General features: G+C 43.8%; 1 protein-coding gene across 2 annotated transcripts in view; it reads right to left on the bottom strand.

The window, feature by feature from the left end:
- The window catches only part of HS1BP3 (HCLS1 binding protein 3), a 59802-nt gene that overhangs the window by 27730 nt on the left and 5378 nt on the right, over nt 1-26694 (bottom strand). For both annotated transcript variants that reach the window (XM_064707781.1, XM_064707782.1), the window contains exons 2-4: nt 22698-22863; nt 12047-12254; nt 9908-10130 (exon numbers count right to left, since the gene is read on the bottom strand). In XM_064707781.1, the coding sequence (XP_064563851.1) occupies nt 9908-10130; nt 12047-12254; nt 22698-22863 (597 nt within the window). The remainder of the gene's footprint in view (nt 1-9907; nt 10131-12046; nt 12255-22697; nt 22864-26694) is intronic.

Genomic DNA, 26694 nt, shown 5'->3' on the forward strand with positions numbered 1-26694 from the left:
TGTGGTTCAGAGAGCAGACCTCAGAAAATCACCTATGCTAGTGAAAATCACAATCAAGACCTTTTCCAAGCCATGTGATACACCACAGCTCACACCCAGAGGGCTGAACTGTTACACCCCCAAAGAGGCAGGCTGCACCTATCCAGCTCCAGGCCAGCTCCAGAGCTGTGCCACCACCCAAGAGAGTGCCAGCTGAGAGGAGCCAGCAGCCAGACCCATCCCTGCTGGGGGTTATGGCAGGGAGCATCCTCAGGTGCCAGGCATACACTCAGTACTGCCTGCACCTCCTTACAGGGCCCCAACAGCTCCAATCCTCATTCCTAAACATGCACACTCCTCAGGCTGCCCTGAGGGCAACAAAAGGCCAACAACAGCAAATAAATGTGGTGAGTGCATGGGCTGGGATAATGGTGCACAGTAACTGCCTTGTGAGTTTTTAGCATGCTCTCCAGCATGAATTTGGCTGAGGCCAATTACTGCTTTCCCAAATGATGGCTGCACAAAGTTTAGGGATCAGCACAAGCTTAGGGCCTTTCCTGTTTTGGACATGGCCAGCTTGCTCTGAGGAGCAGAAGGATTCAACTGTTGGACAGAAGCTACTTTATTCTAGCTGGCAAAAGCAACACTACAGTTCCTGTCTGCTTTTATTTACTAGTTTAGCCACAGTCAAACCACCCACCACAGCTGTGTATTTCACTTTCATAACGAATTTTACTTCCTCCATGATCCGGACATGACTGGGCATATCAGGCAATATAGAAAGGAAGGGTTTGACTCTTACCCAAAATGTACAGAAAGTAATGGAAAGCATTTCTTTTGCTCCAACAACAATGTCATTAACAACTATCTGAATGCCATATTTCTGTGCAAAGGGAAAGTTTTCCCCAGGCAGATCTATAAAATCAGTTTTATTCTTTTTACTAAAGAGATAATGGAGAAATCTAACTTTTAAGTACTGTGATATGACCCAAGAAATTCTAGTGCAGAATGAAGAGCTGCCGAGTCCCAGATGCATCTGTCCTTAGGGCCATTCCTTTTTAATTGACACTTCTGATGATTCCAGACCTGGCCAAATGCTGCAAGGGGCAGCAGTAAAAGATGTGATCCCCAGGTGTGTTAATTAGTACCAACCTATAGTTATATAGCTAAATCATGCATTTTTGGCAAAGTTTTACAGATTGCCTTCAAAAATGGTTTTGCAAAAGCTTATTCTTTGATCCTTTGAAATGAAGACAGAAATGTCTGCAGCAGGTCCATGGGGAAAATGAACAATAGTTTTATTAAGTCTGCTGAATTAGGAACCTGACAGCATCAGATGAAAGGAAAAACAAGTCTCCCACCTCGACTTAAACTGAGCCCACATTCACCCCACAGACAGCTTCTTCAGTGCACAGCAAAGCAGTAGGGCAGCTCTGAATCCATCCCTCATTAGCAGTCTGTCTCATCTATGAGCAGTTCCCTGCATCTGTTGATTAAAGATTTCCCCTGCCTTAGTGAAAGGAGCAGGCTCATCGATGAGGTAATGCTTTTTTATTCTAATTAAGGACTTGAGTCATCCTATTATTGTAAAGTCCATGAAACAAAACATGTTTAAATCTGCCCAATTACATCATGTTCAACCCTCTTCCAAAGGAGAAGTAAAAAAAAAAAAAAAAAAAGACACTTTTGATTCTGTGCAGTCACAAATTTATACTGTAGCCTCTCTAAAGGATCTCCTGCCTCCTGCTCCTCTCTTTCTCAGTTAAGTGAGGACTTGCTGGATATGCTCACAGCAGCTCCTGCACACCTTCAGTGCTGCCTAGCTCTGCTACAAATGCCTGCACGTCCTGCCAAACAGGAGGGGGGAACCAAAATCCAGGAGTTCACTTAGAGGACCATGGGAGTTATTTGAAGGCTGGTACCAGCCAGTGGCAATGGCATTTCATTCCACTCTACAGTTCTGTATACAGAAAAGTGCACATTAAGTTTTATTCCTTTAGTACATTGTAAACAATGAACCAGGTCTGTTAAAAATCCTGTGAAATCTTTATTAAAAGGAGACAATATACTTTAGCAATCTGGTCAAATTCCAAGCTGGGTATTTGCATTTACATGGGTGCAATTCTCTCTGCATTTCCAGTTGAATTAAGTGTTCTTCATTTATGGTACTGCAATGCAGTGTTGCATGAAGCAATTAAGTCCTTGCTGCATTTTACCCCAGGTGAAGTCACATTTGTGTTCTGCTTGGAAACACCACTGGATGGTACACAGCTGTAACACTACACAGACTAGAGAGCTATTTTCAGCCCACTGGGCTTAGGATGATGGCATAAACACAAATTAACTATTTATAAAACCCATTAAAGTATATTCAGTGTTCTAATCAGAAAGAAAATGAAGCACATTAAAATAATTACTTAAACTCCTTCCCAGAGGATTCTCATGTTCCAGCTGTGGATGTACTGGAATCACTCAAGCCAGTCATGACAGAAACTCATCACTGAACTTTAAGCCAGGCAATTGCTTAAAAACCTGGGGAAATAATGACTGCATAATCTCATGGGACCAAAAATCCAACACTAGACAGGGAAACATGAATGCAGATAAGGACAATGCTGGCACAGGGAGGACTCACACAACTTTTCCTTAGGTCAGGGAAATGACTATTTCCAAAAGAAAAGAAAACAAAGAGCAGCCAACTTTAGAGCTGTGGCTTGTGTATGCACTCCCAACCTCTCTGGCAGTGTGAGTGCCCCAGCTCTGATCCCAAGGTACAGTTCTTTCTGATTGCCAGGTGCAGACAGAGCAGCAACCACCTGTGCAATACACTCTCCTGAAGGAGTGCTTATGGATAGAATATATGCCAACTACAAGTCCAGGAGTACCCAAAAATCTCAGTTTTCCTGAGCATAATTCCATTCAGTCTGCCCTCCCAAAGAAAAGCCACGAGAGAAGAGGGTAAAGTTCTTCACACATCCAACTTGATTTCCCTGGCTGGGAAGTACAGTTAGGAAAGGGTCTCAGTTCCACCACTTGGAGCCAAAGAAGCCTTGGTAGAGTTATCTCAAGAGAACAGGTTTCTGCCACTCAGAAGACTTTAAACAGAATGAATATAGATGATTCTGTGAGATCCAACAGCTAAACATGGTTCCATTTCCCAATGTTTTCTTTCAATCTCCCTCAACCTCCAATTTGTGGGGGCACAGTAAGATTTTCAGTAAGGAAACACATTGGAAGCTGTTCTCAGGAGATGGGATTGGTGGCAGAAAAGAAAGGAAAGCCCTCTGCATAGGAAACACCACTCTCAAAGCACCTAAAAACCCAAAAATATTCAGGAGATAAACTGGAGGGACAGAATTCCTGCAAGGAGAGCATTCCTGCCAACCTGCTTTAATCCCAAGACACTCAGCCGAAACAATCCAAGGAGAGGCTACAAGGTTGCCCCTAAAAAAGGTTGAGACCAGACAATTTATGAAAAGTGAGGCAGGCCTTTCCTCCAACTGGGTAGGTAATACAGAATTTTTGCTCCCTTTTCTCCTTCTCTCTTTAATGGAGAAGAACACTATACCAGACTATTATCTTTGGTTTTCAGAAAAATTTCATCTGTCAGTAGAAGACCAACAGGGTTGTTTACTGGGATGTGGTGAGTTGCCAGTCTGACAGCAGCTGGATTGGAATTGTGACAAATACTTGTGTCACTTGGCAAAGTGATGGTCAAGCATGCCTTGCAACCTAAGCTTGTGACTCAACAACTGACAGAAAATAGAGATCTGCCTGTTTAAATCTCTGAGGGCCTCACAGCTGTGAGCACAGATACAGACACTGCTAGGAAAACAAAGCTCTATTTTCCCATTCATTGTTTTGACTATCTGAATTTTGTTAAAGAAAAAAATAACCTGTATCTTCACTCTTTGATGTTTGGACACCTTCACTCTCTTTTAGCTGACCAGGACAGACAAGTTGTTTTTATGCTGTGTATAAATCCTACTGGATTCAGAGGGGAAGCAAACACGTACCTGGCTGGCCCAAAGGGCAGCTGTGAATTTGTGAGTGGCTGAGGAGCAGGATGCCTGAGGAGTGGCAGCAATACAACCCTGCCAGCCAAGGACCAGAAGGCACAGCAGCTGCACGCACATTTTGACAAGTTTGCTCCAGACCATCTGTCCAGCAGACAGCAGCTGTGCTGCAACACCACTCCAGCCTGCAGAAATTTTCTTCTTGGAGGGGAAAATCCATGAGCAAGTACATTGCCCTCACCTATTACAGGTCTGGGCACTCCATCAATAAAACCACTTGGAAAGATGCTGAATGCAGGATTCCCCTTAAGCTGATTTCTGCCTCTCCATCAGCCACTCTCAGCTGCCCAAGGCTTCTGGCAGAGGACGCAAGATCAAATGTTGCCACTCATTTCTTCCCCAAAGACAGCAGGCTGAGGTTATTCTCAGCTCTTCTGCCACAACAGGGAAGAGGAGAGGAAAGGGAGCACTGGGATCAACAACTCAGCAGTCAAGCTCTAGCCTGACTGCCACTAAGGGGCTGGGAAACACAAAGGTGTAGGATGCAACCCAGAAACAACTGCTGGCTTGTGTGCCAACCCACCCTCCTCCTGCAGCCTGCCTGGCTCTGCAGGCTCTGGCAAGGCCAGGGCTGGCTCCTGGCTGCTCATTCCCTGCCAATCTGCTGCTCCAAACCATCACCTGCTTCATCTGCAGCCAGCAAAAGCACCGAGTGCCTTAATAATCTCCTTACCAACTAACCCAGCAACAGCAAACCTCTAGCACTGGAGGTGCTTGGGCTTGACCCCAGCAACAACCAGCTACAAAGACTTAGAAAACCCCTGGCAGAAGACACCCAAAAGGTCAGCCCTCACCAGCCCCATCCCTTCCTAACTATTGTCAGGACTCAGCTGTATCTTTGTTTAAACACAACAGATGCAAAGCTCCCACCTACCCACATATCTGTATTCCTCAGGAGAGGCACAAATTTGGATGAGGAGAAGCCATAAGGAAATCCTCTGAAACAATAGTAAAGGCAGAGTCAAGACAGAAACTCTCCAGGAGCCATGATGAGACAGAAGAACTCTTGCCTAGGGAATACTCACCTCTGTGCAGTTTGCCAGGAAAAACCTATGCCTGGGGAAATGCAGGCTGTCACTGAAAGATTTAGGGAGGCAGAGGAAAAAGGACGGAAGGGAGGAACCCTGTGTGGAGGAGAGGCTCCTACAAGGGCTGCAGAGAGCTGATGAAGACAGGAAAAAAAAGCTCAGGAAAAGGTGGGTTCTCCCAAAGTGGTGAACAAATATTACCTCAGGAGGTAATTGCAGCTGAAGAAATGCATGCACTGAAAGGTCTGCTGCATGTTTTAACCCACAAGGCAGCCACACTCCTTTTGCAGAATTGCTGCTGCTTTGTTCAGAGGGGCTGGTTCACAATCATTTTAATCAGCTGCTTCTGAGGTTTTTTGGAATGAACTGAATACAAGTACTAAATTCAGTTGTTTTGACTACAAAGTGGGAGGAGAGGGATGCTAAAGCTCTTGGCTTCAAAATATAAACAGTGGAACTCTGTATTTCACCCACAGAGGAAGAAGACAAAACCCAATTCAGTTACTCTGTGTTTTTAACTAGCTTTAAGAAGAATACCTGGAAATGTGAACTTGATCTTGCTTGGATTAAGCATCCTAACTGGATGCCTGACCTGTCAATAGAAAGTCAAGCCCTAGGGTAGCTTGAGGGCAGAGTGGAGCAAAGATGGCAGCAGGCAGAAAGCTCTGTGGGTGGAAGAACAGGGGCCATACTGGATTTTTGAATAATTTCTTCACAGCCTGGGCCTGAGCACAAGAGCTCAGTTCAACAATTCAAGCTGTTAGAACAGCCCCTGGTACACCCTGGCTTGGGACAACCTGCCTTCTCCCAAAGCATCCCAATCACAGCCCAGGAGGCAGCCCAGGCCAGTAGGCCCCAGCATTCTGGACCCAGCCAACCTCACAGAGAGGACAGAGAATGTCATGGTACAGCCACAGCCAGACACTGCCCACTCAGCCCTGGCTGAGCACTGCTGCTGCTCTGGATCTTGCTGCACACAGCTCCCCTCACTCCCTGCCAACCTCCCCTCAAACCACTGGCAAATCACACCTTTTTCCATTGCAGAATTTTCAACAGAACCATCAAGTTCAGGTGAATAGTTCATTCAACTTGTGCTTCTCTTCCAGGCCTTGTCCTTCAGAGGTATTAGCCTCTTTCAGATTCATTGCTCTTGTTTCTTTCATTCCTGAAGGCATGCCAGTTGGAGAACTCCCTGCAACTGAGACTAGCCACATGATATTATTTTGCAATTTATGAGGAAAATCCTTTAAAACATTTTTTAAAAATACTGCACCTTTAAAAACTCCAATACCAAAGCACCATGGTAGCCTACTAAGGATTTAAAAATATGTATCTGCAAATAGTGAGCTCTATGGATTTAAAGAAGAGTGACAGAGTGGTGACAAAGCTAAGTCAATATACCTAATATTGTCCCTACAATGGGAAGTTAATTATGTATCTGATTTCCTACTTATCAGGGAAATAAAACATTTTAACAAAGGAATATTATAGTGATTTTGGCTCAAGAGAAAAAAAAATTAAAAAAAAACCCCAAACCCAAGAGATACACCTTTAAAAAATGCTATGAGAGCTTTACAATGACTTACAAGTCACTGTATACCTAAAGTGCAAAGAAGAGTGAAATAGAGCTGTAAGTGTGCCACTGCTACAAAAGTGAGTATACTATAATTCATTCCCATATGCACAGCTGATATCAGAGGATAGCCTTACTCTGTATTAGGAGTGATTTTTCCTACAGGACCTGTATATTCTGTCCAAAGCTGAAAAGATTTCTACAAATGTCCAGGAAAACTTGCAGAGTAATTGGTGACAATACACTGGAATACCAGTACTCCAAACTATCAAGAAAGGCAGAGGGTGAAGAGAACACGTTTCAATGAATTTCAACACTGCATCCCACAAATATAAGTTAATACTGAGCACCTTTTATTCTAGGAAGAACCTGGCTTCTGGGGTAAAAAAATATAAAGGAGGAGGCATGTTAAAAGATGAAAACCTAATCAGAAATATTTATTGTTTCTGACATGTTCCTGGTTTGGAAAAAGAGCAAAACCCCAAGTCCTCCTCTTGTTAAGAGGAGCAAAATCCTGTTAAGAGTGAGAATCCTGTTAAGAGTAAGAATCCTAGAATCACCCTACTAACACAGAGAGAAAGCTTTGAGGCACAAGAACCATACAACAAGAAACATAATGTTTGTAGATCATCATTAACACCCACAAAAGATGAGGAGTTGAACTGGCAAGCGAGTTTGCCCCCCTGACATCAAAGAGCAGCTCAGACACAGCCCTGAAAGCGAAGCAGACAATCAGCACCACGGGAATGTCTCTTCCAGGCAAAAGGAACCAGCCCATTATGAGCTTCCACCTGGATGGACACCAGCAATACAAAAACAGGAAAAAAGAGGCCCTAGCTTAGTATTTTACCCCCAAGGCCTGATATTTAACTGGATACTGGGTGGTTCAGCAGCACAGCAGCAGTGCTGGGCCAAATCCAATTCACAGCCTTCTGGCCCAGGAGAAGTTGTTACCAAATGAAGCATGCTGACAGCATATGGAGGCCTGTGCTACTGGAGCAGTTTCATCCTCATCCAGAAAGCAAAAAACCTGTAAGATTATGCCAAACACATGATTCAATTTAGGCTGGAGCTCTGCTGCTCAAAGCACTCTGGACACCACTACTTCACAAAATGGACTGGCTTGTTTCAGTGCTGACTCTACTGCTTTCCAAAGGTTTTTCAGAGAGGAAAGGAGCGTGGATTTTTTTTTCCTTTCAAACCTGAATTTACTAGGCACTAGGGGACAATTTACTACTAAACACATTTATCTATCTGCTTCACCTCCTGTTTATTCATTCCCATGCCAAAGTAACTTCAAGCACATGTGAAGCACTAAAGCTGTGGGCCTTCAGCTCCCTCTTCAAAGCATGCAAGCACCAAACATTTTAACAGGCATAGAAGACACCCTAAAATGTCCTCTGAGAACTGCCTATCCACTGACCACTAAGCTCCTGCCTTTGGCCTCTCTCCTAGACACCTAGAAGGCACAGAGCTGGGATACAGTGCTGATGTACAATCTGATCTCCATTGATGTGAGCTGAAAACAACTTCCATGGAAGCAGGATGAGTTACAGGAGAACAGAGACAATGAAAAATCCACCTCAGAATTCTTGTTTCCACTTTCATGTTTCTGCCCCAACACTGCACATGTGAGAATCACAGAAACAGCAATAAACAGATATGGAGATGTCTTTTATAGATAGCCAGCCACTGCTTTAGAGTGAAAAATATCTGACTGCATAACTGCTGCTGCTGCAGAGCTGCAGCTCTGTCCCAGTGAAGACCATACCTCTTATATAAATGAAGCTATTTTGATTCAGTAAGAATTCTGTACTTGGAAGGAATGGAAGCAATAAACTAAATGAGGATTAAATACCAGGTCTTGTCATCCTTCAGTGCATTAGAAGACCAAAATAATCAAGATTTTCAAATGCTATGTCAAGCTGTGCAGAGGAGAAAAGCAAACTTCTTGCTTGTTTTGGCATAGCAAGCTTTTTACAGCTTCTGTTTGTTAGAAGTTGGAAAATATAACATTGCATTTGCTAACCCAATAGATCATTTTCCTATCCAAAAAAGGACAGCTGCTTTTGTAAAAATACAAACTAAGAACCATTTTGTGGGAAGTATTGCTTTATCTAACTTCTTGTTGTAAATAGTTATTTAAATTTTTAAATTCTCCTTAAACAAAAGAATAATTTTGATGCTGAGTAATTCAGCACATTTTATCAAGAGAGTAATAGTTAATGTTTTTCTGGTGAATCTTTTCTGATTTGAAGGATTAAATACTTCAAGTAAAAAGGAAAATATCTGGGCATCCACAATTACATGATTATAATAGCAGGAGGAAAGTCCAAATAGCACTTCCAGTATTTTTCATCTTACTTGACCAAACTTAGTGTAGGAGACTCCAGCTTAGATCTAGAGTGAATGATCCCCCAGAAATGATTTAATGGGAAACACCAAGAGAGGAGTCTGGCTTGTTACTCTCAGTTACTGCCTATTGCTATGCAGAAGCATTTTGAAAGCACAGTCTAGATCCAAGACAACACTCAGTAGTGGCTGAGATCATCCAGCTGGGTCAGTCAGTGCTTACTGAAGATCAAGAACAGCTACACCTTCTTCACTTGGACATCTAAAGCCTGAGACACCCTAAAAAGTAGTTGATACTCATGATCCCAGCACAGAAAAGCTTAATTTGCTTCCAGAGTTTAGTAGAAATCAGTTTGAAATTCAGTGAGAAATTCCATCTTGAAGGGAAGAAAGTAACTGGCTGAAAATTACTGGACACACAGATACCAGTATCAGGAAGCTTTGACCCAATTACTGTTTCTCAAGCTGTTACTGCATATGTCTTAGTGGCATTTAGTATCTGACACCTTCAGACAAAGGAACAAGGAAAGAAAAGGCACAAGTGAGCTCAAAAGCAGCTCCAGACACTGTAATCAGAGTGCCCTGTGTACTCCAGAAGGCACATCCACTGGATGCTGGAGGGCTGATGCTCTGGGGTGGAACCCTGCAGTGCCCAGCAAATACCTTCTGTAGGTGGGACTGCTACCAAGGCACTCATCGTGTCCCTGTCGCTTCAATGTCCTGAGAATGCATTGAAAAGGCACCACCAAGTCTCTTCCCTCTATCAAAGCACCTCACTCATGAACTGCAAAGGCCCCTCCTCCTCTGTGAAATTTAGCAATGTGGGGACAGAGACATACAACAGCCTTATTCAGGAAGGCTGAAGTCTAAACACCTAATTTACAGGATTTTAGCCATACCTGATTATACCAAGAGGGTCTAAAATTTCTTCCTCTTCTTCCTCATCTCCCCCTTCTTTTTTCTCCCCTTTTTTGGCATCTTCCGCTGATAAAAGCTGTGAGATTAAGTCAGGTGTCTTCTCCTCTTTGAAAAAATCCAATGCCTCATTTTCTTCATCTTCTTTCTCCCTGTCATCAGGTAAGTTCTTACCCTTGAAGTCAACAGCACTGGAAGATTTTGTTCCTGCAAAACATAGTAAAGGAGGCAAAACTGAGTGTACAAGATAAAAACTACAGGTGTTTTATACCTTGCACTTGTTGCTGAGAGTTTTGTTTGAGGAACAAAGGACATGATCAGCTTTTGTGAAACTCTTTCAAAACACTCCCACTGTTCCCTTTATTCACTATGTGTCATGATGAGTCTGATCTGTTTACTGATTCAAAGTAGTTCAGTAGAGAAAGATAAAGGAAATGAACTTTATCTGAGACACAGCAGCACATGTCAAATCTGCTTATTTATGTTCCTTCTACACATCAACAGAAACAATAGAATTTCCACGTGGTGATTCATCCCATCCAAATAAAGTCATGTGAGTTTCTCTTTGAAGTGCCTATTTCTCTTCTGCTGGCTACAGAGACACTAAATACTCTGCACAAATGTAGGTAGCTAACTTTCACATAGCTAGTAGAGATAAAATCCTCTTTTTGATACAGTTTAATTAACTTATTAAAATTAGAGCATTGGACAGCATGTTTCTACAGCAGCTCTTCAGTTTACACTGAAAAACGAAGCCTGAAGTTCTAACACCCTTCAGTATGCAAGATGCATCCAGCTCAGCAAATTCAGCCAACTAAATAATAAAACTAAGTCTTCTCACCACACTTGTTCTTGCAAAGGGCAGCAGAATGAGGAGAAAATGGTTCCTTGTGGGTGAGTTTCTGAATGTCCAGGGAAGCAATTTAAAATCATGAGATCAGCTAAAAAAAGGCTGCTGAAAACTGTGATGAATGAAATTCATGGCTACATCATTTTGACTATTGAAGTAACATGGCATGGGAGACTCATCTTACCTAGCTTTTCATGCCTGCATCTGCCAAATCAGGGTAAGGCTGACATTATTCTAATGCAAATTCTGGTTTCACATTACTTGCACCCAATCTGCCCACAGAATGGAGTCAAGCCTAGTTTAGCTACAGATGTGCACCATGGTTAGGTTAACCAGCAAGCAAAGATCAATCAACATGAATTATGAATTCTCTGTGCTAGGGATCTGCTTCCAAGAGAATACTGCCCAGGGAAAAAAAGCCCAAACAAAAGCCTAACTATCTGGATTTTGCCATGCATTTAAGCAGCTTTGCCCCCTTTGACTTTAGGGAGCTCCCAATTTCACAGAATTTATCTGGCACACACCTGACACTTCTGCAAAATGGGCTGTCTACACTTGTTAGCTTCTTGCAACTTCACTTAAAAGTAACCCTCCACTAAGAATCCTGCACAGCACCAGGCTGGAGTACTCCCTGCTCAGCAGCCCTCAGGTGAGTTAAAAGCAGAGAACTCATTTGTTCCACTCATTCAGTAACTCCCTGCTTTGCCCAAGAGACAGCAGAAAAGAACTGTAAGAATCACTAGACAAGACAACAAGAGCTGGACATAAAGCTAAGGAAAACTAAGACAAAGAATTAAAACAAACTAAAAAGGAAAAAAAGCTAGCCATAGAATGTGTTTAACGAACAAAGAATCTGTCTTCCATTTAAATCTTTCTCAGGGTAAATAATTTGCAGGAAAATCAGACAAAACGTGAAAGAGTTGCTCACTAAGGGAGACCCTGCATTGCCCCTTTAGGGCCCACCTCCTCACTGACAATATATGACTATTAAGCCTTCTAAATTTACATGTTCTGAAGTACAGCAGGAAATCAGGGATAGGCTAGCACAATGTTTGCTTTCAAGGTACCTACCAACATCTCTAAATGAGGCAGGTGTCCACTAAGAGGAGGAAGAAACACCAGCAAACACAACTGTGCAGCTCTGTAAATGCACATGAGGACATTTTCAGGGACAGCCTTTATTCTGGCATTCTTTAGTTTCTGGCTGCCCAAGTCAAGAACTTAACACCTCCATAAATTCCTGGGAGAGGGGACACTCACATCTTTTAGTTACCTAAAAATTCCAGTAACTCGGGACTCGTTGCTAGATCCTCATCTTTGGCGATGAATTTCATGATGTCATTGAACATAGCTCTTCGCTCAGAGATGTCAGATTCCCCCACAAAGAGAACTTTTCTAGGCAGGAGTGGCAGAGACACCTGTGGATACCGTGCCGTCAGTCTCTGGTAGAGCTCCTCGATCTCGCTGTACTTCTTGGAAACCTGCAATGAAAATGTGTTGCCTGGGTTAATTTCTTTACAGGTGAGACAGGAGCAGCAAAGCAGCAGTGAATGCTGTGAAACATTAACTGTGGAAATGGAAAACCATGTATTAGCAAGGAGCTTTACACATGACCTAGCAAAAGCCTGCATGTACCCAGTGAATCCTTAAGCATTGTTGCTAGTCTTCTAATTCTGTTATTAAAAATCCACTGCTTAATGGAATTAAAGTTCATTGCCAGAATCCATTTATCTGACTCATCAGCTAATGAAATACTGGGAAGGTCACTGCTGCAGATACTTTTCTGACAGCAGGAATCCTTGTCCACTAAAAGTGATGCCCAGTCCTGAGAGAGGAGGGAAGAAAAGCCCTGCCTGGTAGGTACATGGTGGAGAAAGCTGCCCATGTCTGTGCACCACTGTCCCACTCCTCACTCCTGGTGGCTTCAGTGCCCTTTGGCTGCTTAGGCCTAAAACACTGTCACATTTTCTGCCCTGAAGAGCACATGACAGAAAAACCAAAGGGCAAAGACCTCAGCTGACCCCTGACTATTCAGTTCATCCATGAGAAAATAAAAATCAACAACTTGGCCATGGCCTAAAAGGTTCCCATACAGGGAGAAGATGCCAGCAGTGAATGGAGTCATTCCTCCTGTGGACAAAGACAGGAAGCCTGAGAAGAAATAAGCCTCAAGATATTACAAGGAAAGCAATAGCTATGGGAATGTTGGTTAGAAAAGGTGTGACTTTTATGCCACATTAGGTATTGAATTCAGTACCTTAAACCAACACACAAAACCCACACACAAACAAAACACTATCTCTAAGTGATGTTACAGATGCAATGAGGGTGACTTCCCTGCTCTGTGGTGTTGTGAGAGTCTGTCAGAATTTTCCCTCATCTGCCTCAGGATCGTCCTTGGGAGACCACTGAAGAGAAGACCCCCCCTGTCTAGGATATCTGGCTCTGAAGGAGCAAAGTCACACGCCACAGGCCCTGAGACCTGAAAGCTCAGTGTTAAGCTATTGTTTACACAAGTGTGTTTGCTGTATGCTAAAAAGGGGCACCATGCCCCGTTTGCAACAATAGCAGCTCTGGAAGCTGTCCCACCTCTCGGCCTGGCTGGACTTCTCCTGAGTTCCAGGTGGTCTCCCACAGAAGACCCTCATGTGTTTTATAACCACCGTGACAGACAGACAGAGATGTGAGAAGCCTCTCCATCAAGGACTGAGACATGAAACTCCTAACAGGCCCCTCTGCTCCTTCCAAGGACTGGGACTGGAACCCCCAGCCCGGGGGAGGTGTGTGGGGAGGCAAACTGACCGAAGCGAGATGTTTGCCTGCAGGTTGTGACCACTGGACCGAGAAAACCATGGCTCTCATTTACTGCTGAGAACATAAGACTACCTGTTACATCTGTTCCCTATTGTATCTGTTTCCGCCCCCCCTCACAATTTTCTGTAATAAAAACCTCTGAGTTAGCTAGAGCCTTTGAGATCTCCCCAGCATAGCAGGCGGACCCTCGACTGGACTGCACCAAAGGACTTCATCTCTGCGTTGGTAGCTATATCCCCCCTCTCTCTCTCTCTTATCTTTTTCACTCCCTTAATCCCTCTATCGCATTTTTGCTGTGGTTATTTCAATAAAATTGCATTTGATTTGATTATCACTGCAAACCCCCTTGTACTGTGTTAGTTTTTGCACTCTGAGATCATTCCTACAAACCATCAGGTCATCTGTCCACTAGGACGGATCCTGACAGATGTTATACAGATAATATATTTGTCAAGGCCCTCCATGGATCCATAATCTACCAAACTGTTTCAATTAATACAGAGATAAAAATCTACTCCAAAGCCAGTGCTAGTGGAGTGCATAGGGCACAGATACTCTTTTAGGGTCCAGCTCTCATCCTCCTGTAACTTGTGTTGCTGAACTCTAGAGGAGTGAATCATAATTAACACTGCAGCATGTGCAGTACGGCACACACTGAGATGGATAAAGAAGAAAGAGAGACTCAAGCACCACATCTTGGAGTGGAGTAATGCAGAGTTCTCCCATCAACACAGTGATAAAGAAAGTCAACCTAGCAAAAAACACAGAAGGGAAATGAGTTATAGATCAATGCAGAATCCCTACACTGCATCTATACAGGCAAACTAAACAGCATCAGGCATATTCCCAGCCACTGGAACCTGAGAGCACCTACTAGAAACCTCATTTACCGTGTCTGCTGGAACCTGACAGTGTCTGGCACAGTTTCTACAATCTGGGTAGCTATCATGCTCCCAGATAACTCTTCAGCCCAAAATCTGGCCCAGTGGAGAGACCCCAGAGCAGCCAGTTTGGGCACTGATGCCCACTGCAGATGGTAAGGAAGTTTAATGCTGTGCATGCAGCCAGACTGTGTGAGCTGCCCTCCAGGCCAGGGAACAGGCCCTGGCAGTAACAGGCACACCTCAGCCAGTTCACTGATTCAGATGTGGGCACAAAGAGCAATAACCACCTCAGCTTCACGCTTCCCTGCCTTTCACAGTAATTATCAACCTAGCCAGATGATTTGGAAAAGCATTTGCATTTCAGCTGTACAATGTTCACTGTGGGTTCAGTGCCCAGGCACAAAAGGCAAGCAGCATTGTAACAAAGATCTGAAACACAACACCCAACCTGAGTCGACAGGGGAATAAAAACCAAGAATTTTAGGCTTGTCTTGTGAAAGTAACAAAGGTAAAGTGTGAGTAACACTGCGCTCCACATGCTGGGTCTGAAATGCCATTCAGCAACCAGGCACTAAAGTGAGGGCAATAGAGATGTTCCAGAACATCACAATCTTCTCTCTGAAAGAGCCCCCAAAGAGAGAGGGGAAAGCAATTCCAGAGCTTCTGAACTGCTGTACATTTTTAATTTGCTAGGTCCCAGTAGCACTCTGAGCAGGGTAGGATGCCTGAGTCCCTCCCAAACATACTATGTAAGCACAAATGTAAGGGCAGTAAGGAATTCACTGGGGCTCTTTCAAAAAAATAAACATCATTACCCTCCATCCAGGAAAAAAAATTAAGCCTGATTTGCAAAAATCATTTAACATCTAATTAATTTCAATAATAACTACCAAATTAATTTCTGAAAGCATTACAAGACAGCAGCCAATCAAGATTATGCCAAAACAGTTTTTTAAAAATACTCCAACACTGAACTGAGATACACAAACTTATTTCTTTCCCCGCTTAATTTTCATTCCTCCTCTATCAAAGTCTGTAAATTATTCATAAATCTCAATTTATGTCTAATTACACCACTGAACCTAAAGCAAACGCACACCCTCGCATCCCATCGTTAATTGCGCCTTTGTGGATCTGCGTGAGCTTTGAACAACAACGCCGGGAACGCGCAGGCGACACGGAATACCAAGTGTGACAGCGCTGTCCCCAAAGCATACTAATGTGCTTCCCAGAGCCTGCAGCACAGCGTGCCGGCCCATGGATATCCTGCGGTGCCGGGATGCCCTCTGCTGGAACAGTCGGCTGTACCAGAGAGTGTCAGCCCTGCAGAACACCCAGCTGTACCAGAGAGGTGTCAACCCTCTAGAAAACCCTGCTGACCAGCGAGGTGTCAGGTATCAGAACACCCTGTTCTACCAGAGAGGTGTCAGCCCTCTGCTGGAACACCCTGCTGTACCAGAGAGTGTCAGCTCTCCAGAACACTGTGCTGTACCAGAGAAGTGTCAGCCCTCTGCTGGAACACCCAGCTGTACAGCGAGGTGTCAGCCCTCCAGAACACGCTGTTCTACCAGCAAGGTGACAGCCCTCCAGAACAGAGGTGTCAGCCCTCTGCTGGAACACCCAGCTGTACCAGAGAGGTGTCAGCCCTGCAGAACACCCAGCCGTACCAGAGAGGTGTCAGCCCTCCAGTCAAACCCATTCCCCACTTACCCAAGCCCAGTGCTGGCCCCTGCCAGCCAGGCTCCACATCCACTGTCCCTGTGCCTCCAGCCCCTCACTCAGCCCTGCTGCCAGGTTTACCTGGGGTTTGGTGCTGGAAATGGAGTGGGGTAAGGCTGGCTGAGCCCAGCAGCCTCAGACTGGTGTGCTGAGAATCACCAAACAGTTTGGGTTAGAAGGGACCCTAAAGATCATCCTGTTCAATATGGGAGGGACACCTTCCCCTGGACCAGGCTGCTCAGAGCCCCATCCACCCTGGCCTAGAACAGTTCCAGGGATGGGGCAGCCACAGCTTCTCTGGGCAACCTATGCCAGTGGCTCAGCACCCTCAGAGTAAAGAATTTTTCCTTACATCTAATCTAAACCTTCCCTTCTTCAGCTTAAGGCCATTCCCCCTTGTCCCCCTTCCAGGCCCCTGTAACCAGTCCCTCTCCTGCTTTCTTACAGCCCCTGCGTGTACTGGAAGGAATCCAGTGCCACCCTGGAGCCTTCTCCAGGCTGAACAGGCTCTCCCCTCCCTGTATCCTTCACTGTCCCAGCTCTATGACCACTTTTGTACCCTTCCTCTGGATCTGCTCCAACAGGTCCATGTCTTCCCTGTACCTGGGACCCCAGAGCTGGATGCAGCAGCACAGAGGCCTTACACAAGTGCCAGACAGGTTCCACACAGTGTATTTTTTCAAGCAAATCCCAGACATGATGCAGAGCATTCTCACATCTTTCTAGTTAGAAAGAACTACTGCTGCCTCAATTCTGGACCCTTTCAATTTGACATCCTCTGTTAATCTTCCAGGAGAAAGGTGTATCAGCATGTAACAAAATTAAATCTTGCCTTTCATGGTTATCACTTACAGTGCTTTGAATATCCTTGATGGATCCTATGGCCCAAAATGCCAGGATAGAAAATAAGCACTGCTCTAAACCCCATTTTACCAATCCTATTAAGTAAACAAAGTTTGATTTGATTAATATTCACATATTTTTCTCCTGCTGCCTGTAATTCCTCCAGGTGTTGATCCTGCAGTTATCCTCTCCCCCTCCATGCCTCTAACTGAACTCTGTGAACACTGTGGAGCTAAACCCCACCACCTGTAAGTCAGCCTGAGTGCACACACTTCAAGGAGCTCTGTCAAGTCACAATATCAAAGGCTCAATCTGCTTCACTTCAAAAGAGTTAATCATGCAAATACAGCAAAGCATGTGCACATTTGCCAGGTCAAGACCTTATTTGCCTGTAACAATTAACATCCAACACAGAACTTAAAAGACAGACAGGGATAGGTTGAACGTTTTTTTTTTTTTCCCCCCCACTGGGAACAAATAAATAAGTTGAATGTGATCAAGTATAGCTAGAAGGTTAAGAAAACCACCATGAAGTTCAAAGTGAAAGTCTGAAGTTTGCTACTAATCCTTCAAATCTCATGCATGTGCCTTGCCCCCCTCTTCCCAAGGGCCTCACACAGGAAAGTACACACCGGAATGGCTGCGGGATACGAGCCTGGCACTCACAGTTGTGCGCACAATTTGATTCCCCTCAGTATTAATGCTATTTAATGCCTCCTTCCCCTTCAAAGCTCCTTTCACTGCCCCATTTGTGACCTCAAACTTGTCTTCATATGCTTTATATCTACTGCAAGGATTTCAACAAAATGGAGATCTCAGAGCTAACTGGAGCCCTCTGCCAGCCAGAGCACACCAACAAAGAGCACGCTTGATTTTACAGTATTTCATGAAAACCAGGGCTACAGTGACTTTCTTCTTTTAAGGTCCACTTAACACTGTCAAAAAAGGGAGATCCAGCATCTCTGTCCTTTTAAACAACCACTACATTTGGGTACAGGAATCAAAACCCCTTCTCCCAGGCAGCACAACCCAAGCTTTTGCTTGGAAACTCCCAATTCAAGCCATACCAGAATTAATGTTGCTTGATGACCCCGTGGGTGTGCATTATGGTAGATTTTAATTACATGACCACATGCTGTTCTCCTCATCTGTTTTGCCCAGCAGAAGAGCAAGAACTCTAATATTTCTTTTTAATCAGCATGAATCCTTAGTGGCTCCTGAACCTATTGCTAAACTGAGCATGAATTTTTTCCCGTCCTTTCACATCACAGAAGCCGTAAGGTGAAGGAATTTATCTTCACAACATACCTGCAGAGTCAGGAAAATGCAACTCCAATGCACAGATTTTGAGGCCCAAAAAAAAAAAAAAAGCCAACATATGCAAAAAGGCAATGATGAAAACATAAATGAATACACACCCACGTATTCATACACTCCCTCATTTTAGGAGAGGAAGACAGTTCTATCGTAAATGCCTCCCTAAATTGTGCTAGGCCTGTCAAACACCAGTAGTTATTTGTTCAGCTTTGAAAAAACCTTGACTAACAAATAACTTGTACAGAAGAATCAAACTGGATGCAGAAACAAAGAGAAGGCACTAAAGGCTGGGTGGATTTTTAATAAGGCTGGGAAGGGAGAAGTTAATTGCTAAAAGAGCTAAGGTGTGGCTAGAAGAAATGCCTTTAAGAAAAGCAAAGCCTTTTATTTTTATCACAGAAAACGGCAAATCTACAGGCAATAATTAAATATCACCTCGGTAGCATTACCAAAGAGAAAACCAATTTCCCTCTTTCAATAGTACAAGAGTATTCTGACCTTTGAAAGAAATGCAACTGACTTTTCCTTTAATTACCAAATATAACCTTAAGGTTATGCAGCTCTAAAACCCATTTTCCCTGTTTTACAATTAGCATTTTTTTAAATTAAAAAATCCCTCCACTTTCTAATAATTTAGAATGTCATCAGAGAAGTGAATTTCTTACTCTGTTAATTCTTCACAAATATTTTAATTAGAGATGTTGTGATGCTGATTTTGCATAGTCCTGTTAAGGCTGGGGAACAGGGCACTCTGGATTGTTTAGACCCACAGTAAAGGCTTCACAGGTCAGATCTGAAGTCTCTTCTTGATGTTCATCTGGTTTTTGTCATCCCCTTAACACATCTCTTGATCTTGACAGGATGAGAGGACAGAGCCTCAAGCTGTGCCAGGGGAGGTTCAGGTTGGACATCAGAAATAATTTCTTCATGGAAATGGTCATTAAACATTGGAATAGACTACCCAGCAAAGTGCTGGAGTTACTATTCCTGGAGGTGTTCAAGAAACATCTGGACATTGCACTTGCTGCTCCAGCATAGTTGACAAGGTGGTGATCCATCAAAAGCTGGGTCAAGGATCTTAAAGGCTGTTTCTCACCCAAATGATCCTATGATTCAATCCTGGAGACCACAGCCAGCTTAGAGGATGCTTCTGCCTTGCTCACCAGCCTTTCCCAGGGAAAAGAGAAGCTGCTGGAGCCACTGGTCCCACTAACCAGCGCTCACTGATCCGATCGTGGTGCAGGCCCCGAGGGCAGGGCGGGAGCAGCCGCTCCTCTGAGGCCTCAGGGACAGCAAGAGGGCAAGGAGGAGCCACAAAACACAGACCTGGCTCCACAGCTGGCCAAAACAGACACAATCCAAAAATCAGCATCCAGAGACAAGGAAAATCCTGCCACACCTGCCTGCCTTCTCTAAACTACGTGTCACCTCAGCGCCGTGACTCTGACTCCTTCCTCCAATTTGGTAGTTTCAAAAAAAGCAAAAAAATATGCCCCCTCTCCCATTCTGCTCCAGAACAGGCACATAGTAGTTTCTTCTTCCTCCTTCAGATGTCTCATCTCACTCTGCTTTGTGTACAAATTTGATGTGTTAGATCTGCTGCCCATTGCAGCCTCGTTCTCTGCTGTTCCTCAGGTACCTCTCTTACACTTCACTGCAAACTCTGGGGAAGGGTCACAGCTCTTGTTCGTGCTGCTCCAGCATCCAGCACAACAGGGCACTGCACAGACACTCTGGGTGCAACCCACCTTCCCCAGCAGCCACAGGACTGGCACTCCTCTCCAGGTTAAGCCATCTGCCTACATGCATGAGGTATCTCAGCTCCCATGACAGTCATTGTAAAATGACATTTTGGTGAAAGTGACTGAAGCTCAACTTGCCTGAACACAGGCAGCCAATGGCACCTTGGATGCTTCATGTATTCTCCTGGCTGTTTCAGGGCAGTGCCAATGCCTTTATGTCCTCTGTCACTCCTGCCAGCCCTGAGCACACACCTACAGTAATTCAGGGTTTCTCAAATGGGGCAAGACATTTTTGTTATGCAAAGTGGGTTCCCCCACCCCACAGATGCTCAGCTACATCCTTTTCAACAGCACTGCAGTGATGGGGATGGGAGTTTAGAAAACCAAAGACAGACATCTGCAGACTGTTCTGCCCAGAAAAGGGCATCTCATGCTGTCTGAGATGCTTTGGGGTATCCAAAGGGATTGTGTGTAGCAGGCTAATACCACACAAGATCTATAGGAAACCCACAATTTCTGAAGGCCAGGTAGAAAATGCCAGGGCAACCCCAAGTGCACAGTGATTTGTGTGCAACTCTCCTGACCCTCACACATTTCAGCCTGGAGTTGAAGCCCCCCACTGCAGCTGTCTACAATGTAGATACTTTCCCTTTATGGTCAAAGAAGAGAGACATTTCCAGAGGATGAGTCACATCACTCCCCTCCTCCCCACTGACCATATAAGCAGGGACAGACTCAGATTAAAATATCCACCTTCCAGAGAGATAAGTTACGACAGGTGAATGCCTCTGTTCCCTCCACTAATACACACAGACAAGACTCATCGGAATGAATCGATGGAAAGCATCCATCCTCAACCTCCCAGCTCACAGTTTTAAATTACTCTCACACAACAAACTATATAGTATATCATATTTAGTCAGCTGAAAAAAATGTAACTGATGAGATAAATGTTATTCTCGTCAGGCTCCACCAGTTATCTTCTTCATGAAGAATGAAATGTCAGGAGACCTCACCAGAGGAGAAATCAGGAAGGTTCATTTCACTTGAGAAGAGCAACTGAGTGCTGAAAATCCTCCCAGAGAGACATGGGAACAGACAACCTCAGCAAGCAGAGGGAGTGCAGTACAAAGTCTGTTTCTCCTCTTTATAGACAAGTTGATATTATCAACTTGTTCTGAAATGATACAAAATGAAGTTAGATGACGACAGTCCAGTTTAACACCTCAGGTGTAGCCAGATTCTTTCTTCCACAGAGCTTTGTGGAAAAATTACATAATATAAGCAGGCACTGCTGCATGAAAAAAAGCAACTGCATATCCCTGTCTCTTATCTGCCCCTGTCTGGCCCTTCCCTGCCCTAAAAGAAACTATAATGATATTGTCCAAGTCACAGGCTCAAGGAACAGGCGTAAATCAGTACTGAATAACAAGCCCCAAAATATCCATTTTTAGCCAGGAGCAGCTCCTCAGCTGACGTTATGGAATAGCCACATAACACTGGCACACAAAAGGAAACACTGCAGGAGTGAGAACAAGCAGTCAGGGATGAGCAGGGTGAACAGAACAGACTCCTATGCCAGCATTGCTGCTTTTACCATGGTTATATATAGCACAAGGTGTGGAATAAATGCAGGAGATCTCATTTGTTGTAAAGCATTTCTTTACAACACTGCCAGATATTTATCTGCAAATCAGACTGTTTAAACAGGCTTTTATCAGCTATCTTCCATGAAGTGTGAGTTACACTAAAGGGTCATGGTCTACAAGGTAACCACACACTCACATCACTCTGACATTACAGTTATTACCAAAACATCTGAAAAGAGATGTTACACATCTAACACATCAAGCATGCAACAAGGTGTGTCCCCTTATGGTCAATGGACAGAGAAATGCACTTCTTGGGAGTGCTTCAGCAAGCAGCTAAAGAAGATCAAACAGAACACACTAAATGCACCTTTTCCCATCAGAAGAAAACCCTAAATGCACCTTTTCCCATCAGCGTGACAGACAGTCACAGGGGCAACAGCTTAAGTGGATGTGCACATGCCACAGATGAGATTAATTTCATCTGGTTTAAGTCACGTGCTGTGCTTTCAAACCTTTACTCTGCAGGTACAGTGAAAAAGACAATCCAGCTAAATAATGTTTTATATGGACGCTACCTTGTAAACCTCTCTTACAAAGGATTTTAAAATCTGTGTCCAGGTAATAGACCCATTCAAATGAGCTACTATATATTTATTTCATATTTGTCTAAAAAGTCTTGTACTGATACATATATTAGAGAAACTAATTTGTAGCAGAACTTACAAAAAGTTTAATTGGTTTCTATTTGTTGATCCATAATGAAAAATGCCTTAAAGGCAACAACAGCCATCATCACTTTTAGCGCCTGGAATAAAAAGTTCAATTACTGTGTGGATAATGTAATATGCATAATGGGATAGGAATTGCAGAAATGGTACAGACAGTGTTGTCCCACCAAGGACCTTGACCTGGAGAGGCTGGGATTGATGATGAAGCATCTGTGGCATCATGGCAGAAATAACCAAAGCTGGTTAAGAAAGTGATCACTAACACAGGTCTGATGAAATATTTACCATAAATTGAACCACATCTTCAGGCTTGTGCTTTGCTGATTTGAAGGCAGCCAGTCGGGTAACAACGACAATGTGATATTCGACATGGCCAGACATCATCTTCCCACGGATTTCCTGGTATTCCGGCACGGACAAATCCAACCCCGTGTGTGTATTCTGAATTGGCCTGGGGGAGAAAATACACACAGTTCAGGCATTGGCACAAAGACTTTCAGCTGTCCCTCTCCCAGTTACAAGCCCAAGAAAATCAATGCAAAAGCTCTCACTGGAACAGGACATCACACAGACCCTGCTCCCAAGACCTCCTACTCTGTAACAAGACTAACTGGGACATGGCCTGTTTCCTATATTCCATCCCAAAGCACCTGCCAGGAGCCACTGCAGGCAGCAGACCAGGAACACAACATTTCTGTGAAGAGATGTGGATTCATTCAGAATGGGACTTTACTTGCAGGAGCTCAAAGTGCTCCCAGCCCAGTATGGCAGGTGAGAAGATCCAAAGATCTCTCGTCAGGTTTATTTTGAGACAAAGGTCTGTTCATAGTGACTCATGCTGAGCCCTACCCACCTCTCCTTTATCTAAAGACATTCCCAGAAATGACAGAGACAATAACTGAAAAGTGCCATGAAAGAAAGAAGGAGCTCCCAGGAGCACAGAACAACTTGAGGTTTGTGAAGAGCCAACCAGGGAAATGGATTAAAGCCAAAATATAAAGGAAGCTGCTGGACAAGACTGATGGGCCAATCGCAGTTTCCACTTGTGAAGATCCACGAGGAAAATTAGACAAACATCAGGACTGAGCAAGTTAAAGGAGGACATGATCCCTCAGAGCTGCCTTCTGATTTTAACTATCTGATACACAGTCTTGCTGCCAAACAGCCTAACAGGCACAGTAGCCAAAACATATTGTCTTTGCCACAGAAGATCCTACTGGAAACAGAACTATCTGCCCTTTCACATCCAGTGAAACAGCATTAACTTCTGAGAGCTGCCAGCAGTCATAACCACCCACGGCTCCTCCTGGAGGAAAATGCAACAGGAGAGTTGCTGCTACAGTTTACTCAATCCATTTTTTTTTTCCTCCTGACCGCTTCAGATCCACAGAACTGTGATGCCACCTGAAAATATTTATAATATTTTTTTCAACAGGAATGCCAGGTCATATTAGAGTGCTCACACATCAAGAGTAAGACCAAGCAGTTGCTGTTGGAGCATTGATCGGTACATTTAACAAAATAAACAGTCTGGTTCAACAGCCTGAAAACCAAAACTGATCAAAGATTCCTTCCCCACAGTTACCCCATGCCAAGCCACAGACCACTCGCTGTCGCTGGGTATTCTGCCAGAATCAGAAGTTCACTGTCTGCAGCACTGAATATCCTCTGAACACATCTATGTGTGAGTGAATGTTTTTTAGAGAAATCTAAGGGACCACTTAAAAGAAAACTAAACTAGGATTATTAAACATTTTTTCTGCCTTTTTAAACTTTAACCACAAGGATTATCAAGTCCCATCTTCCCTGCATTTCCTGCAGGCTGCAGAACTCTTGTGGAATTCTTAACCTCTTCCTTCAGGAAGTTTAGAATCATTAACACAAGTGCCCTTTCACCTAAGGATACACAGTGCACAGAACTTAATATACACTTTCAAGAGGTTTAAACAATCTAGGTTCAAACAATCTTTCAAGAGATTCCTCTCATCATGTCAAAACTTGATCAGTTCTTATGAAACTTGAGCTTCCCCAAGAAGACAATCTCTGAATCTCTCATCCAAAGCTTGAATAAAAAGCCTTTTAAAGAGAATATCTTGAGAGCTCCTGATAAATAGGATAACAATAAAAAAGGACACAGACTCTGTTTTGTACCCAATCCTCTTTGCAAGCCATATGTAAGGAATTAGGGCTTTAATAACAGCTCTACCATCTCCAGTGTTTTGATTAAGCTATTCTGTCTGCTCTGATTCTGTTCCCATGCTCTGCCAGTCAAGGACTTCACTTTACACATCCAGACAAATTCTGTTCTCAGTTACAGGTGGCTGGCTCTAAAGCACAGGACCAGTAATGCCCATGTGTGAATGCACAGATGCCTGGCTTTCACACAGCAGCCTGTGGGACCTGGGAGTAACAACCACCAGCTGGAACTCTGCCTCTTTCAGTAGCAGCCAAAATGCTGACTCTCAGGGCACCTGCCAGTAACATCAGCTGGATCTGCACTTTTTTAGAATATACCTGCAGCAGAAGATATGCTCTTAGAAGAGACTTGCAGCTCACAGTAGCCCTAAACACTATTAAGGTCACCAAAGAACTTTGCCCACTCTGGCAGACTGAACAAAGAAACAACTCCTCATGTGCAACCACCAATGCCTCCACTCCAAATCTGCTCCTCTGAGCTCCTGGAAATATGAACAGAAAATTAAGCTACATGATGGGGACTTGAGATAAGATAAAGGGAGTACTATTGTCCAAGTTATCTCAAGCCTAAGGAGAGGTAAACAAGAGTGGGGGGAGAAGAGTGTAACACTGCAAGGAGTCCATGGAGAAGGCCAGCCTAGAACTGTGCTGAAGGTCAGCTCTTGACTGCAGGAGACCATAGTCCAATGATGCCAAAGAAGAGACACACGGAGCACAGGGCATTCACACTCCCATGTAGGCCTGAGGGTTTTTTATCTCTTCTGATGGGGCATAACAGGCTCAACTACACAGGCTTGAGAGGCAGTTGCCATGTCTTAAAAGGTGCCATAAACCAGCAAAGTCACCCAAAGCAGCCGTAGAGTTATTTCTGGGTCTTTCCATCAGAGGGTTGTACATGATTCACAGTGTAGCAAAAGACAGTGCAAAACTCCACCCTGAAGGGGACGTGCCTGGGCATACCCATATATACCTGAATGCATATCAGCCCAATAAACTTTATGTTTTGTGGGACCCTTACCACCAAAAAGGGTGAAGAAGGACCAACAGAACAATGCTGGATCCACAAGGCTAGTGATTATCTTTCTACTTAGTTGTTCTCTCTCTGCCTTTCCCCCCACCCTGTGTCTTTGTCTCCCACACATTTCACTTAATAAAATCTGCATTACTGATTTTTAGCACATGATCTCATTTGCATGTTAATTTGGGTAGAAGTATCTCTCTCTAATAATCACAATAATCAGATCTTAACACCTCTACAGATGTGCAGTTACTCAGAGGTTGTGACTGCAGCTATGGCAGCCAAAAGGTCTGTCACTCATACTAAAAATGACCCACAAACCAAGGGAAGTGTGTCATTATCAGTCCTTGAAAGGATGTGTGGATGTGGCACCTGGGAACAGGGTTAAGTGTGGACCTGGCAGTGCTGGGTTAATGCTTGGAGTTGATGATCTTAAAGATCTTTTCCGTCTCAAATGGGTCTGTAATTCTACTTCTGTTAACACAGAGTATAAATGACTAATTAACCTGCTTTTCACCTCTAATAGAAATAAAAGGAGTAATGACCACTGAACCATCTTCAATGGCATTTAGCAACCACGTACAGATGTTCTGAGATGACACAATGACAACTTCACTGCAAGAGCTGCTGCATTAGAGAGTTCTGAAACTGCAATGAAGTTAGTAAGTACTTTATCTATACCCAGGGTTTTTCTTTTAAAGTTGTTAGAAGTTTGTGCTAAAATGTCATGTAAAATTATTAGAGGGAGGGGGAATAGCTAAATTTTTGTTTGCTTTAGGCCTTATGATCATTTTTATTATCATCCCTACAGGAAACCCAACCCTATTATCTTCTATAGCAATGGGATTTCTTGGTAAATATAAAACTGATTCTAAACAAACAGAAACCAGCAGGGAGGCTGAGACAAACAGAGCATACTATCCAAAGTGCTCCTTAGTTCTTGTAATGCCTTCAAAATAAGCAGCCTTAATGTTTTAACTAATTAAATACTGTTATTGTTATTCAAACAGAATCAGCACTTGCAAACCCCAAGACAGAATACAGTTTCACTGCATCTTTCACATAAAA

This window comes from Zonotrichia leucophrys, chromosome 3 (genome assembly GCF_028769735.1).
Source record: "Zonotrichia leucophrys gambelii isolate GWCS_2022_RI chromosome 3, RI_Zleu_2.0, whole genome shotgun sequence".
Taxonomy (NCBI): Eukaryota; Metazoa; Chordata; class Aves; order Passeriformes; family Passerellidae; genus Zonotrichia; species Zonotrichia leucophrys.